Genomic DNA, 15,997 nt, shown 5'->3' on the forward strand with positions numbered 1-15,997 from the left:
TTTTTTCTTTACTCTGCTCTGTGGTAGTTATTTACACTATTTTATCTTCCAGGTCACTTACCTCTTCTTGTGCCTCAGTTATTCTGCTACTGATTCCTTCTAGAGAATTTTTAATTTCATTTATTGGATTGTTCATCATTGTTTGTTTGCTCTATAGTTCTATAAGGTCCTTGTTAAATGTTTCTTCTGTTTTCTCCATTCTATTTCCAAGATTTTGGATCATCTTTACTATCATTACTCTGAGTTCTTTTTCAGGTAGACTGTCTATTTCCTCATTTGTTTAGTTTGGTGGCTTTTTACCTTGCTCCTTCATCTGCTGTGAATTTCTCTGTCTTCTCATTTTGCTTAAGTTACTGTGTTTGGTGTCTCCACTTAGCAGGCTGCAGTTTCATAGTTCCCATTGTTTTTGGTGTCTGTCCCCAGTGAGTGAGGTTGGTTCAGTGGTTTGTGTAGGCTTCCTGGTGGAGGGGACTAGTGCCTGTGTTCTGGTGGGTGGGGCTGGATCTTGTCTTTCTGGTGGGCAGGGCTGCATACGGTGGTGTGTTTTGGGGTGTCTGTGAACTTAGTATGATTTTAGACAGCCTCTTTGCTAATGGGTGAGGTTGTGTTTTTGTCTTACTAGTTGTTTGGCATGGGTTGTCCAGCACTGGAGCCTGCTGGCCGTTGGGTGGAGCTGGGTCTTAGTGTTGAGACAGATATCTGGAAGAGCTCTAGCCTATTGATATTATGTGGGGCTGGGAGGTCTCTGGTGGTCCAGTGTCCTGAACTCAGCTCTCCCACCTCAGAGGCTCAGGCCTGACACCAGGCCGGAGCACCAAGACCCTTTCAGCCACACAGCTCAGAAGAAAAGGGAGAAAAAAAGAAAGAAAAAAAATTAACGTAAAAAAATAAATAAATAAAAAAGAGAGCAACCAAACCAGTAAACAAATCCACCAATTATAACAAGCGCTAAAAACTAAACTAAGATAAACATAAATATCAGAAACAAATCAGTCACAGACAGCAAACCCCAAGTCTACAGTTGCTCCTAAAGTTCACTGCCTCAATTTTGGGACTATTCATTGTCTATTCAGGTATTCCACAGATGCAGGGTACATCAAGTTGATTGTGGAGATTTAATCCGCTGCTCCTGAGGCTGTTGATTGTGGGGATTTAATCCGCTGTTCCTGAGGTTGCTGGGAGAGATTTCCCTTTCTCTTCTTTGTTCACACAGCTCCCGGGGTTCAGCTTTGGTTTTGGCCCCACCTCTGCGTGTAGGTCTCCCTCAGGCATCTGTTCCTGCTCAGACTGGAGGGGGTTAAAGCAGCGGCTGATTAGGGGGCTCTGGCTCACTCAGGCTGTGGGGAGGGACGGGTACGGTAGTCATAATTGGAATGCACGGTGAGCCTGTGGTGGTAGAGGCTGCTGTGACGTTGCAACAGCCTGAGGCACCCCGTGTTTTCTCCCGGGGAAGTTGTCCCTGGATCACAGGACCCTGGCAGTGGCATGCTGCACAGGCTTCCGGTGGGGAGTGTGGATAGTGACCCATGCTTGCACACAGGATTCTTGGTGGCTGCAGCAGCAGTGTTAGCATTTCATGCCCATCTCTTGGGTCCAAGCTGATAGCCACAGCTTGCGCCCGTCTCTGGAGCTCATTTAGGCAGTGCTCTGCGTTGGGAAGTCTGAGGTCTTCTGCCAGCGTTCAGTAGGTGTTCTGTAGGAGTTGTTCCACATGTAGATGTATTTTTGATGTGTTTGTGGGGAGGAAGGTGATCTGCACATCTTACTCCTCCGCCATCTTGAAGGTCCCCTGGGATTGTTTTCTTAATTTCTTTTTCTGTTGGCTTGTGGTTAGCATATAGAAATGCAACAGTCTTTTTTAAGTTGGTAATATACCCTGCAACTTTACTGTGTTTGTTTATTATTTCTAATAGTTTTTATGTGAAATCTTTAGGGTTTCTATATATAAAATTGTGCCATCTGCAAATTGTGACAGTTTTACTTCTTCCTTTCCAATATGGATGCCTTTTATTTCTTTTCTTTGCCTAATTGCTCTGGTTAGGCCTTCAATACCATGTTGAATAAGAGTGGGGAGAGTGGGCATCCTTGTCTTGTTCCTAATTTAGAGGGATAGCTTTCCATTTTTGACAACTGAGTATGATGTTAGCTGTGGGTTTATTAATCATAGCTATCTTAAAGATAGTTTTGATGTCAGTATTGGGATTGCCTATTGGATTTTTTTTTCTTAATTTTCAGTTGTTTGGTTCGGTCTTCTGGCATGCTAGATGATTTTTTATTTTAATGGCAGATACTATATGTGAAGATTTCCTCCAGAGAGAAATTTTATTCTGGCACATAATGAGGGTTAAGGTCAAGAATCTTGATGCAAACAGGAATTGTGATGATTCAAGTTTGCATATCAGGCTTTGTGAGGGCATGTCTCTTTCTACCTTGCAGTTAGTCCTGGGCCTTAGGCCTTCAGGGTTTGAACCAAAAACCCATTTACTGAGGTTCCTCATTATTGGGCATTCTGAACTCTAATTTTGTCTCTTGATCACTGTGATAATGCAGAAATCTCCACTTAGATCTTTAGCCTTCTAGCAGCCTCTTTGTATTGGTAGCTTAGCATCTTGCTTTGTGCATATACAGCTTAAGAATTATCAAAAGCCTTGAGAGGAGATTGCACAGAGCCTGTCGGGTTTACTTCTTTATGTTTCCTTATTTTCCTGGAATTTTGGCCTCTTCTATCCTGGTTTCCTAGGTTACAGCACACTTCAATTTTCCTCTCCCCAGCCCAGTGAGACTGCTGCAGGTTCTAGGCTAATGCTTTCTGTTCAGATTTTTTACATCGTGTGTTGCAAGGCAGGAATTTCCCCAAAGGGGAGAAGCAGCTGTGAATGCATGGCTCTTCTCGGTGCATTTCCCTTCTTCATGATTTTGGCCCCTCAGATCCTGATTGCCTTGGTTGCTCTCTGAAGCCTTCAGAGATTTAAAAAAATTTTATATTTTGAAATAATTTTAAACTTACAGAAACGTTGCAAAACTAGTACAGAGAGCTCACAGATACCTTGTGCTCATCTCCTAATGTTAACAACTTACAAGTCTCCTTAATTATTTATATTTATACTTGAGTATTGCCATATTTTCCAAGCTGATAAGAGCAGAGCATAGCTACTAAGTGGTTGAAAGAAAAAAAAAAAAAAGGAGCTAGTAGAGAAGGTGAAATTTTTGGTTCAGGACTTCTCAAAATCTCCACTGAGATTTTTCCTTGTGTGAGACATCTCCCATGACCACATAAGGGTGGGAAATGCTCTATCTTATATGCACCCCCTTGGAAATCTGCAATGCCCATTTACATTTTAAAGTCTCCGAAAAGTGTTTTAGTTAAGAAATCTGCTTAATTTTGTTTATCCCCATGTTTCCAAACTTATATGGTGAAGGAGCTGTTCTTTTGTCTGACCTTTATTCATATCCTGGGCAGCTAGTGTTTTGTGGCACACATATTGGAAAATACTGTTCTAGAGCACGTTCTAAAATCCTGAGGTATAAAATTTGCTTTTTTACATTTTCTCCTAGGTCCTGGCTTTCTTGCTGTTTACTTTCTTGCTTCATAAAAGGGTAGAAGGTAGAGAAGCCAAGGTTTCTTTGAAAACAGATTTTTGCACAAGAATAAGGCCAAGGCTGTGTTAACATTTACCACTAAAACCCCAGCACATCTAGATGAAAAGCCAAATGCAAAAGCTTCATGTCCCCCAAATAAATTTCTTTTACATCACTGCTTGATTGTAGTCTTTGAAAATGGTTTTTATTTTCCTGTTATTGACAAAATTGGAGCCTACCAAGAAGTAGATGGTGAATGAAGATTTATCTCTGATTATAGCAACACGCAATCCTGGGATAGGTCTAATTTGCAGCATAATCCTCTTTCTCACCAGGGGAAGACCACACGAGACACATTCCCTTAGCTATGTGTATTTTAGATTCGCAACTTCCATCTAGTAAGCCCAGGTCAGAAGCAATGTTTGGGTATGGAGAAGCTGAATAGGTGAGGGCAACTTGTGTTTAAAGTTGAAGAAGATAGGAGAGTTTTGGAGTGAAATTTAGACACTATTCCCCAGTCGACCTCTTCATCTTGTGTGTGTCCCTTCTTATCTCCCAGTGGATCTCCTTGTCCACCTTCTGGTTCCCCTGCAGTGCATTCTCCCATGGACCATTCAAGTAATATTCCTGAAATGCAGACCCAGTCATATCACTCACCTGCTTAAAAATCCATTGCCCACAGGATTAAATTCAGCCTCATAATCTGACCTCTGCCTATATGATTGTATGTTCATTTTCATTTGGGGTCAGATTTCCATGTTCATTATCTTTATTGTATTGTTATGCTGTTTCTTAAGTGCCTTCATATATATATATATATATATATATATATATATATATATATATATTTAAATTAATTAATTTATTTTTGGCTGCTTTGGGTCTTCGTTGCTGTGCGTGGGCTTTCTCTAGTTGCAGCGAGCGGGGGCTACTCTTCCTTGTGGTGTGCAGGCTTCTCACTGCAGTGTCTTCTTGTTGCAGAGCCCGGGCTCTAGGCGCGCGGGCTTCAGTAGTTGTGGCACATGGGCTCAGTACTTGTGGCTCACGGGCTCTATAGCGCCGGCTCAGTAGTGTGGCGCATGGGCTTAGTTGCTCCGCGGCATGTGGATCTTCCCAGACTAGGGCTCAAACCCGTGTCCCCTGCATTGGCAGGCAGATTCTTAATGACTATGCCACCAGGGAAGCCCATATATATATATATATATATTTTTTTTTTTAATAAGGTATGCCTTTGCCTATGCTATTCTCTCTGCCAGAAATGCCACTTCTTCTCTAGTCTCCTTGGTGCACTCCATATATTCTTCTAGGCTCATTTCTGGAAATTTCTTGGCATCTTTTCATCCGTTTAATTTGCTTTCTTCCATCTGGGTTTGAACAGCAAATTCTGCATCTCTATTATGTGCATCTCATTGTGTTGTGGCCATTTACTTTTGCTTCTCAATGAGTCTGTAAGTGGCTGGAATGTAGATTGATTGATCTTTGTATCTCTAACATATTGACCTAGTTGGTAGACTTTCAGATATTTGTTGAATTAGATTGAATGATATGTGTCAGTTTGAAACACTGAGGTGGATTTTTTAAAAAATGAATTTTAAAAAAATACAGTAATACAGTGCTTTCTAAACACTGCTTTTGCTGCATCTCACAGGTTTTGACATATAGTATTTTTATTGTTATTATTATTATTTTGCTAATTCCTCTTAGGGTTTCCTTTTAAATTCATCGTAATTTAGGACTGAATTCTAAAATTTTATACCTACATAGTTATTTATATTGTAGATTTCTAATTTAATTGCATTATGGTTAAAAATATGTTCTTTGTGGTACTGACTGATTTGTGATCTAGTAAATGGTCAGTGTTTCTAATGTTCTATCTATACTTGCAAAGACTATATACATTGTCTGTTTATTGACCGGAGGGATATATGTATTTGTGCATATTTGATTAGGGTTATTAATTTGATCAGTCAAACCATCTATATCCCTTCCAAGTTTTTTTTTTTAATCTGTCAGTTTTCTGATAGAGTTGTGTTAAAATCCCCATAATGATTGTGGATTTGTTAGTTTTCAGTTATTTCTTTCAGTTTTTGCTTTACTTTTTTTTTTTTTTCTGAAGTTATGCTGTTAGGTGGATTATATTATAACAGAATTTTGGTGGATTGCTCCTTTTATTATTAGGTTAAGTCTCTATCCTTATTAATGCTTTGCCTTATAGTCTTTTTTGTTTGATATTATTGTTGACCGGGTTTAGTTTGATTAGTATTTTCCTAGTATGTATAATTTATCTATTTTCACTCTTTCTGTGCGTTGTGTTTTAGGTGTGTCTCTTAAAAACTTTTTATAGCTGGATTTAAAAAATCTACTCTATTAATTATCCTTTCATGGGTTGAATTGAATTGATTTACATAGATAATGATTACTAGTTTATTTGGACTTCTGATTACTGTCTTATTTTGTAGTTTCCACCGGTCATCTTTTATGTTCCCCTCCATATCCTTTGCCTTTGTTTTCTTTTGGATTGGAAACCACTGATTTTCCAAATGTGCTGGTATGGATACTATGTTATAACCCACATAGTATTATATGTATATTATTATTTTATGCTTTTAGTAGTTACCATTAATTATATAAAACAGATACTTCTCATACATTATTATAACAATGTTACAGTTATGCCCATTTCCCACCTCCTCCTGAACACAGACAAACCTTAGCTTGTTCAAAATATCCACTGAACACCCTTCCCACTCCTTATGTTATTATTGCTTAAGGATTTAATTTTACCTTTTGCTTGTTTGTTTTTTAATCAATAGTTACATTTACCACCAGAGTTTTTCAATTCCTGTTCTCACCATTGATTCTTGTGATCCATACTTTCCATTTTGGTTCAATTTTTATTTCCTTGATGAAGTATTTTAGCATTACTTTTATTAGTGACTGTGATAGTCTGTATATATCTTTATTTTGTTCTCTTTATTAAACAACAGTTTAGGGAGACATAAAATTCTAGATTTTCACTTATTTCTTCTCAGCACTTTGAAGCTTTACCTCCATTGTATCCTGGCGTCTATTCTTGCCAGAGAGAAATCTGTCATTTTTATTGTTGCTTTGGTTTGTTTGTTTTTCCCCCTGTGGTAGTTTTAGAAATTTTTATTCTTGAGATCTTGATGTATCTAGGTTTGAGTTAATATTTATCTTGCTTAGCACTTGAGTGCACTTTCAACCTGTAGACTCATATCTTCCTTTAATTGTAGGAAAAAAAGAGCTATTAAATCAAAATATTGATTCTCTCATATGATGTCATTTTTTTCTGGAATGCCTATCAGGTATATCTTGGAGCCTCTCACTTACGCTCCATATTCATTGACATTTCATATTAAAAAAGTAAGACTTCTTTGTCCTTTAAAATTTTTTGTTCTTTGATAAGTTTCCTTAGTAATATTTTCCAGTTTACCAGTTCTCTCTCTGATTATGCCCAGTCTGGAGTTTATATCATCTCTTGAATTTTTCATTTTCATGACTATCTATTTTTTTTATTTCCAAGATTTCTAATTTTGTAGAGCTATTTAAGAATCCCCTCCTTTTGTGTAATTACTTGCTCTTTATTAATAGAAGTTATTCCTTCATTTATCATATTGGTAACGTCTAAACATATAAAGTCTTTGTCAGATTGTTTCATAAAACTATTTTCACCAGGAGTAAATTCATGTTGTGACCTGTGATTTTGTTGGCTCTCTTACTTGGTGTTATATTGATTCATGTGCCTTAGAATTTAGATTTAGAGGCTTACTTTTAATTGGGGAGGGGGTCTTTTTGTCACTTGTAATCCCTCTGTGCACCCTTCTATCTAGGGGTTGTAATTTCTTCCACCTCGCTTCCTAAGGCCCAGATGCTGAATTATGGTTTCTGTTCTATGGTGATATTGGAGATATCTCAATCTAGCCACAGAGCTGGTTGGGGGGTGGAGGTGGTAACTTGATTGGTTCTTTGCTCTCCAGTCTCCATGAGCCTGCAGATTCCCAAACGTACTAGCCTCGGACAGTGGTTTGCATCTGGATATTTTTTCCAGCCTCCTTTTCCTTCCCATCCCCTGGCTTTGAGCAGAGCTTGATTCCAGATTCTTGTCTCATGGAACACTTTAGATCCCTTTTTACCCAAAAGGAACCAGACTGCTGGCTGCCAGAGCCTGTGGCAGACAAGAAGCTCAGCAAGACTGAGGCTTCAACCCTGCTCACCATATTGTGTTTCTGTTCCTTTTCTTGTCCGCACAAAAACTTTATTCTCTTTTTAAGCATTGCTTATCTTTTTGGATTTCTCTTTTGATACTTAACCTTTCATTGCTATGTACTGAGAGCATAGGCCATGTATCATACTTGAGTTTATCTAGTCATTTTGACCAGAAGTAGAAGCTTCAGTATTTATATATAGCTTCCAACACTTAAAAGAAATAGGGCTGCAGTTTCTGTAACTCTGGAATGAGGTCAGGAGCCCTGTAGTGATCGCCCCTGTCTTTCTCATCTTTATGTCTCCCTATCACATAGTAGATGCTCAACAATATTTCTTGAATGATGAAGAATTAAATATTGTCAAGTGGTCTAAAGAGCTAATACCATGCGTCTATTTATACTTACTTTTCAAAACAGTTGAACATCACTGGGGAATTCAGGAAAAACAGAGGAATGATCATGACTCTTAACCATGACACCATATTGGTGTCTCCTTCCAAATAAGAAACAAATATTAATCTCATTAGTTTCTGTTCTTAAAAGTGGGAACACTCCTTCTATTGGACACTCTGATTTCTAAAAATAGAACAAGTATAACCTGAACCAGTGAGAACTGATTCAGGCTGGGTAGGTTTCAGGTCTAACTCTCAATACTAGAAGGATTTTCAAAGGGATATTTTAAAACAAGGATATATGCTTGGGCTTCTGTGTTTCCAGTAGCCCTCTGAAATTGCAGGTAATTGTATCAGTCAGTTTTGCTGTGTAACAAACCACCCCCAAACATACTGACTTAAAACAAAACCCATTTATTTAGTTCATAACTCTGTAGGTCAGGTATTTGAGCTGGGATTTACTGGGTGGGTCTGTTGGTCTGGCTGATCTTAGCTGGGCTCAGGCTCACTGACCTCTTGGTGGCCAGTGGTCAGGTGAGCTGTGGTTTTGGTGCTCTGGGATGGCTCAGCTGGGATGGCTATCTCTGTTCCAAGTGGTCTTTATTCTCTAGCAGGCAAGCTCAGGCTTATTCACATAGAGATGGTCACAGTGGACCTCAGAGAGTGAGCAGAAGTATCTACCAAGTCTCTTTATAGCTATAATGTATCTATAAGGTCCAAAGTCAATACTCACACAGGGTTGTTTACATTCTATTCAATTGACCAAAGCAAGTTATGGGTGGATAAATGAAATCCATATCTTGATGGGAGGAACTGCAAAGCATTACGGCCATTTTTGCAATTTACCGTGCAACAGAATGTGGAGGGTTTTTCCTGGGGTGTGGTTGTGTAATTTTCAGAAAATTACCTCCAAAGTTAAGAACCAATATTTTAAATGATTTCACTACTGAACGAAAAGAGATTTGGGGGACTTAATTGATGGATATCTGTTTCAAACACTGCTTGGTGTATGGCAATGGGATTCTCAATTGTTCTTGTTGAAGGTTACCCCTGGTATCAAGGCATTAGAATAATCCTCTCTGACTTCAATACTGAGCCTGAGAACAAAAACTATTGTCTTAGTGTATCTGTCAGCTTCTGTTGAGTAACAAAGTGCCCCAACATTTAGTGGTCTAGAACAATGAGCATGTAAATGACCCATACTTCCATGGGTCAGCAGATTAAGCTGGTATTGGCTGGGCTTTCACAGTGTTTGCAGTCAGCTGCAGGTCAAACTAAAGAGCTCTGGTTTGGGGAATTAACTGGTTGTCCTGACTGAAGGTGTTGGGGCCACTTGTCTCTCACCACCTAGCAAATTATCTCAGGCTTGTTCACATGGTAGCAGCAGGGTTTCAAGAGACCGAGTGAAAGCACACAAGATCTTGTCGAGCCTAGGCTTGTTTTTATGGGTCAAAACAAGTCACGTGCCCAGCTCGATTCATTAGGGTGGAAATAGACTCCAGCTCTGTCTAGGAGGGATGGCAAAGACATAGAAACAGGGAAGATGGGGAGTTGTAGCCTTTTTTTGGTAAGTAGTGTAAGTAGTAGCAGAAAACCACACTTAACATTTAAAACAACCTACAATTTTTTTTTTACCATTAATTGGTGGTACCCACCTCCCTTTACTACTGAGTTTTATATTCATATAAGTATTTTAAAGGTGTAAACAAATCCTGTAGATGTGTACTTTTCTAAAAAAAGTGACAACATTTTCTACTGCTCATCCAGTCTCCTTGTTTTCTAATCCAACCCATACTGGAGCCAAAGTTGGTTTTCTAAAAGGTTTTCCAACTGCATTGTTTGACGAAGAAACTCTAGGGACTTCTCAATCATACACTTTACCTTGGCATTTGAGAATCTGTGTGGTCTGGCCTCTGCCTACCTTTCAGCTTTTATTTTCCTTAATTCTCCCTTGAGTACCATTCATTACCGTTAAACCAAATTTCTTGCTGTTTCTTGAGCACACTTGGTCCTATACCAGTAGTTCTCAACTGTCCAGAGACATTGTTGGTTTTCACAGTGGGGTTGTGTGTGCTGCTGGTTTCTAGTAGGTAGAGGCCAGGGATGCTTTTAAATATCCTACAATGCACAGGACAGTCTCCTCAGCAAAGAATTATCTGATCTAAATATCAGAGTGCCAAGGTTGAGAAACTGCCCTACAAATTGCTGCCTCTGGGTCTTTTTTCATGCCGCCTCACACCAGAGGCCTTCCTTCAGTCCTGCCTGTTGAAATGTCCCCTGTCCTTAAAAAGCCAGTTCAGATGCCAGGCCTTCTAGGAAACAAGTCCTGGATGATCCCCACCCTTACCCTTTACACTGTAGGTTCACAGAATCCTTTCTATGAATCACTGAAATGCTTATCACTTAAGATGTTTACAACAATTTGTGTTCTGTACTATTATTTTGTATTCTTATTGTTTCTCCCTTGTATTTTATAAATTTATTATTTATTTTTGGCTGCGTTGGGTCTTTGTTGCTGCGCGCGGGCTTTTCTCTAGTTGCAGCGAGTGGGGGCTACGCTTCGTTGCGGTGTGTGGGCTTCTCATTGTGGTGGCTTCTATTGTTGCAGAGCCTGGGTTCTAGGCATGTGGGCTTCAGTAGCTGTGGTGTGTGGGCTCAGTAGTTGTGACCTGCGGGCTCAGTAGTTGTGGCTTGTGGGCTCTAGAGCGCAGGCTCAGTAGCTGTGGCGCACGGGCTTAGCTGCTCCACAGCATGTGGGATCTTCCTGGACCAGGGCTCGAACCCGTGTCCCCTACATTGGCAGGTGGATTCTTAACCACTGTGCCACCAGGGAAGCCCTCTCCCTTGTATTTTAGTTGACTGTTGGTATATGAACTCTTTTGCTGAACTGTGGGCTCCTGGATGACCAGGATTAATCTTATTTATGTTTCTACTAGAGCAACTACCATGTGTTTTACATATAGTAGGTGCATAATAAATATCTGTTGAATGAGTGAGGAATGTGTATCTTCCCATGTTCTTAGCTATGGTTACTCCTTCCAACAATTTCCTTAAAGGACTTAATTGAAAAAAATCCAACAAACTGAACCTGAGTTTTTTTGTTTTTGTTTGTAATAATTTGGGTAAAATACTGTGATAACAAATGATTGTACAGTACAATTACTTGTGTTTATTTCTGCAGCTGTTTAGTGAAAAAATAAGTGGCGTTGAAGGAACGAAACTAGATGATGAATTTCTTGACATGGAAAGGGTAAGAGAACGTTTTAATGTAAATTATAAATTTGACTTTCATTGTGATGAGATATACTGATACTGTAAAGGATATTAGAGTGGGGATCTAGGATGTTTGAATTCAGGTGTGGATTATGGAATCCAAAAGGCAGTTCTTTCATTCTTCAAGGTCCAAATAAAGACCCTGGACCTTGGGAGATGGGATGTGGCTAACTGGTTCCCTCTAGTGGACAAGAGTCAGAATGCTCAAAAGATGGTCCATCTTGACAAACAGTTTAGGCCAAAGTGATTGTGATTTAATATCTTGGAGAGTCGAAATGTATTACGGGGAGGAGGCTCTTCTAATATATAAATATTGATTTAATGTGTGGAAGACTCTGACCCTGTTCCCACGTGTTGCAGCAGCTGCATAAAAAGTAATTTTTATCCACTGGAACCAGCCATGTCAATCAACTTGGATAAGCTGGTTTCAGACTTTCCTGACGGGTGACACAAGGATGATAATGTGTGCTCTGCTTGCCTCATGTGGATGTTTTGAGAATTATGCAGAAAAATTAATGTGTATGAAAGCATTTAAAAAATACAATGAGCACGTTACAGACGTGATTGTTAACACATGACAAAGGAAGACTGTAGAGTCTCAGTCCCTGAACAAGCTTCCTGGTCAACTGTGTGAAGTAGTTTAGGTGGAGGCAGAAGTGGGACCATCACTAATTATCAGCTTCCTCAGGTCCTTTCCCCTTTGTTTTGGGACCTTTAAACATAGCCTAGTTTTAATAATTAGAGTCCCCAGGTGAGAGAGAGCAGAGAGAAAGCAAAGCATCCTTCCTCAGGTGTAACATGGAGGATACAGGCTATAGCAGGTAGTAGAGCTTTCAGCAGATTCTGGGGAAGGAAATCCAGCCCCAGACTGTGCCTTGGGGCTGTAGGGGTTACTGTCTTCAGGATACCCTGGACCTGGCCACACTGTCCTCCAGGGAGCTTCTTATTTTCTGGGTGAGCACAATTAATTTTCTAGAAATGTTAAGGCCTTGATAGAAAGCTTAATTTGTTTTGCTTTTGGAAAAAGTTAGTTTCTGAAGATTGAAAAACATAGAACATTTAAACATCATTGGCATACCTAAAATTACTTTAAAAATCTCTTGATAAATAAAGATATTTGTGTAACTGTATTACTAATAAAATGATTCAGTTGAGATGTTAAGTTTAAAAGTACATTTCAATAATTTTAGTTTCGGTTGTTGGACTGAGACCCCTCTTGTTTACTTCCTTTCCCCCCAAAACCTGAATGAGTGACAGAAGAAATACAAAAAGAAAGTCTATTATCTGTTTTATTACAGCAGTGAAAAGCATGGAAATATTTAATAGGTCAAGAAGTTTTAAGGACTTTCTAGAAGAGGTGAATTAGGTAAAATATGAGGCCACTAAAAGGAAAAAGAAGGTTTTAAAAAATTATAGAAAGATGTATCATGTAATCTATCAGGAAATTATAACAGTTATGAACCATTATGCATCATTTAACATGGCATCTGAATATGTAAGGTAAAAGCTGTCAATGCATAGAGGACTGACAAAAATCAGAGTAGATTTTGCATACCTTTCTCATAAAGTAACAGATAATTAAATAATAGATAGGCTCATAGAGAATTTTCATAAAATATGACAACTTTGATTGTAAATAATATAGATATCTGCATTCCTCAAATTGAGAATTCATTTCAAATTTCTTTAAAACAATTTCAATAATCAATTATTTATTGGGCTATGGGAAAAAAACTCAACAAATTTCTCAAAGTAAAATCATAGAACACAAGGATTACAAGGAAGGTATAGTTGCCAAATTCTGGATGTTTGGAAATGGAAGAACATGTAAAAATAATTCTTGTTTCAAGAGGAAATGAAAAGTAAAATTAAAGATCACTTAGTCATGAGAACTCTATATGTCAAAACCCGTGATATATGGCTAAGTCTTCAATGCATTTAATAGAAAATAAATGTTGGAAGAGAGTGAATAAATCATTCAAGCAAAAAAGCTAGGAAAATAACAGCAAAGTAAATCACTCTAGGTGGAAGGAAGAAATCAATACAGATAAATGAGAAATTAATAAAATATAAAACAATAATAACAAAAAGGTAGAATCAATAAATAAAACCAAGAACTGTTTGTTTGGTTTTTTTTGAAAGACCACCTCTACTAAGTGTGAGCAAGAGAGGGAAGAGAGAAAATACAAACTACATAAGGAATAAGAAGAATATAATGACAGATGTGGATTCTTTTTTTTTTTGAATTTTATTTAATTTATCTTTTTATACAGCAGGTTCTTATTAGTTATCCATTTTATACCTATTAGTGTATATATGTCAATCCCAATCTCCCAATTCTTTAAATTAAAAAAAAAGATTATTATAAACAGGTGTCAGAAATCAGGGCTGCCAGCAGCTCTCTAACCCAAGGGCCGAGGTCTGGGAGTGTCAGTGGCACAGGCTTTGGGCACCTCAGGGGTAGGGTACCAACACAGATGGAAATTCCAGATTTAATCTACCAACAAAGACGTCCTCACACCAGGTAGGCTTTACAAAAATAATTTTCACCTCTCTGCTTTCCCCTGTTTGTCCTGATGGTTTGCTGAGATATTTGCATTGCATTTTCTTAACCTGAACACACATACCCACCCCCCGATGTCCCCAGTTATTCTAGAAGGGAGGTTTTGTTTTTAATTTTTTTGTTTTTAAACTACGTGAGTTATTTTTTTCAGTGTTCAACTTGATTGCTTATTTTTGCCAGCATGTTTAGTGGCATCCTCTTTAATTTGTAAAGGGTTTATTCCTTGTATTGATTCCTGGGCTGTCCTGGAAGCACCACCAGTATGTGTACATCAAGGCCTGTGAGTTTTAGGCCATTTGTTTCTTGGCATTTTTTTCCAAAAAGAAATAGAAGAGTCTAAGTAGAAAGTATTCCCGCCTCTACCTCCTCTCATCCTCACCCCTCAGAGGTGACTCCTAGATACCTGGTGGCTTTTCATGTCCAAAGAGGGTTGTATACATGGAATGACCACTCTACGTTGTGTTTTAATTAATATTGAATATATATAAAGTTATAAATCTAAAACCTAGTTTTTTTTTTCTTTTTTTAAAATTAATTTTTATTGGAGTATAGTTGCTTTACAATGTTGTGTTAGTTTCTGCTGTACAGCAAAGTGAATCAGTCATATGTATACATTTATCCCCTCTTTTTTTGGATTTCCTTCCCACTTAGGTCACAACAGAGCACTGAGTAGAGTTCCCTGTGCTACACGGCAGGTTCTCATTAGCTATCTGTTTTATACATAGTGGTGTATATATGTCAATCCCAATCTCCCAGTTCATCCCACCCTCCCTTCCCCCCTTGGTAACCATAAGTTTGTTCTCTACATCTGTGACTCTATTTCTGCTTTGCAAATAAGTTCATCTGTACCATTTTTCTCGATTCCACATATAAGCGATATTATACGATAAAAAACCTAGTTCTTCTTAAGCCTTAAACTGCACATATGGATTTTATTTATAAATTTAGTAATTCCAGTGTAAAAGTGATGATCATTTTTAGTTAATCTTCATTTTAGTTTCCATTAAGTCATAAGCTGAACAGATGAAATCCTTATACATTTGTCACAAACTAGTTACATAATTAAGCAAATTCCCTTAATGCAAATTCCTGCAATACAAATGCAGTGCATAGGAGTCCCTCAAACTTAACATCAAATCTAAAACAGGATTTTCCTATGCACTTACGTTTCTTGTAACTCTAATAAAATATAAACATTAAGTTGTCAAATTTTCTTAAACATTTCAAAGATCTTCATAAACAATTGAACATACTGAAGAGAGTTCAAAGTTTACAAAACTCGTTACCAAGTCAAGTACACATACACACAGGCACATTCCCACACACACAGCTAGCACACGTGTATCAGTAATATGGGTTTGATTCATTTCTTCATTTCTGTTCTGTCTTTTTAAACCTTCCTGGGGCCCCAAATTTAAGCATTCACCTAAGGGGAACAAATACAATTTCAGATTGGATGAGAGTGCTTCGTTGAAAGCTTCTGACCCTGAACAGATCATAGATCAAATGACAAAAAAGAGTTTTTTTGTATTAGACATCACTCCCAGCTTGCTTTTTTCCTTAGCAATGCACAGGGGACGTCTTCCCAGTACCTATAGATCTTCTGTGTATTTTCCCTCTGTGATTAAAGAGTATTCCTTATTTGGATGTTTCACAATTTATCAAGCCAATCTCTTATGATTGTAATTTAAGTTGTTTTCAGTTTTTATGACTATATAAAATGTTCTAAGAAACATCTTTTTACCTCCGTGCAGTTTACTGGTATGTTTCTAGATGCTAAGCCCCTGGAAGTATGATAGATGGTACATTAATAGGTACTTCACCTTGATCTCAAAAAGATCGTATCATTTAGCACTCCTATTGTATATGAAAGGGCCCATTACTCCACACCTGTATAATACCTTATATGGGGTCTAGTCAATTAAGATTTTTTGGGGGTCAATCTGGTGAGTGGAAAGTATCTC

At 38.2% G+C, this 15,997-nt stretch overlaps 1 protein-coding gene across 1 annotated transcript in view; it reads left to right on the forward strand.

Moving 5' to 3' along the window:
• Positions 1-2,653: 2,653 nt before the first annotated feature.
• The window catches only part of SH3GL3 (SH3 domain containing GRB2 like 3, endophilin A3), a 64,568-nt gene continuing 51,224 nt past the window's right edge, over positions 2,654-15,997 (forward strand). The window contains exons 1-2 of the mRNA XM_060095353.1: positions 2,654-2,677; positions 11,379-11,447. Of these exons, the coding sequence (XP_059951336.1) occupies positions 11,439-11,447 (9 nt within the window). The 5' untranslated portion in view covers positions 2,654-2,677; positions 11,379-11,438. The remainder of the gene's footprint in view (positions 2,678-11,378; positions 11,448-15,997) is intronic.

Source organism: Mesoplodon densirostris, chromosome 4 (assembly GCF_025265405.1).
Source record: "Mesoplodon densirostris isolate mMesDen1 chromosome 4, mMesDen1 primary haplotype, whole genome shotgun sequence".
In the NCBI taxonomy this organism is placed as follows: Eukaryota; Metazoa; Chordata; class Mammalia; order Artiodactyla; family Ziphiidae; genus Mesoplodon; species Mesoplodon densirostris.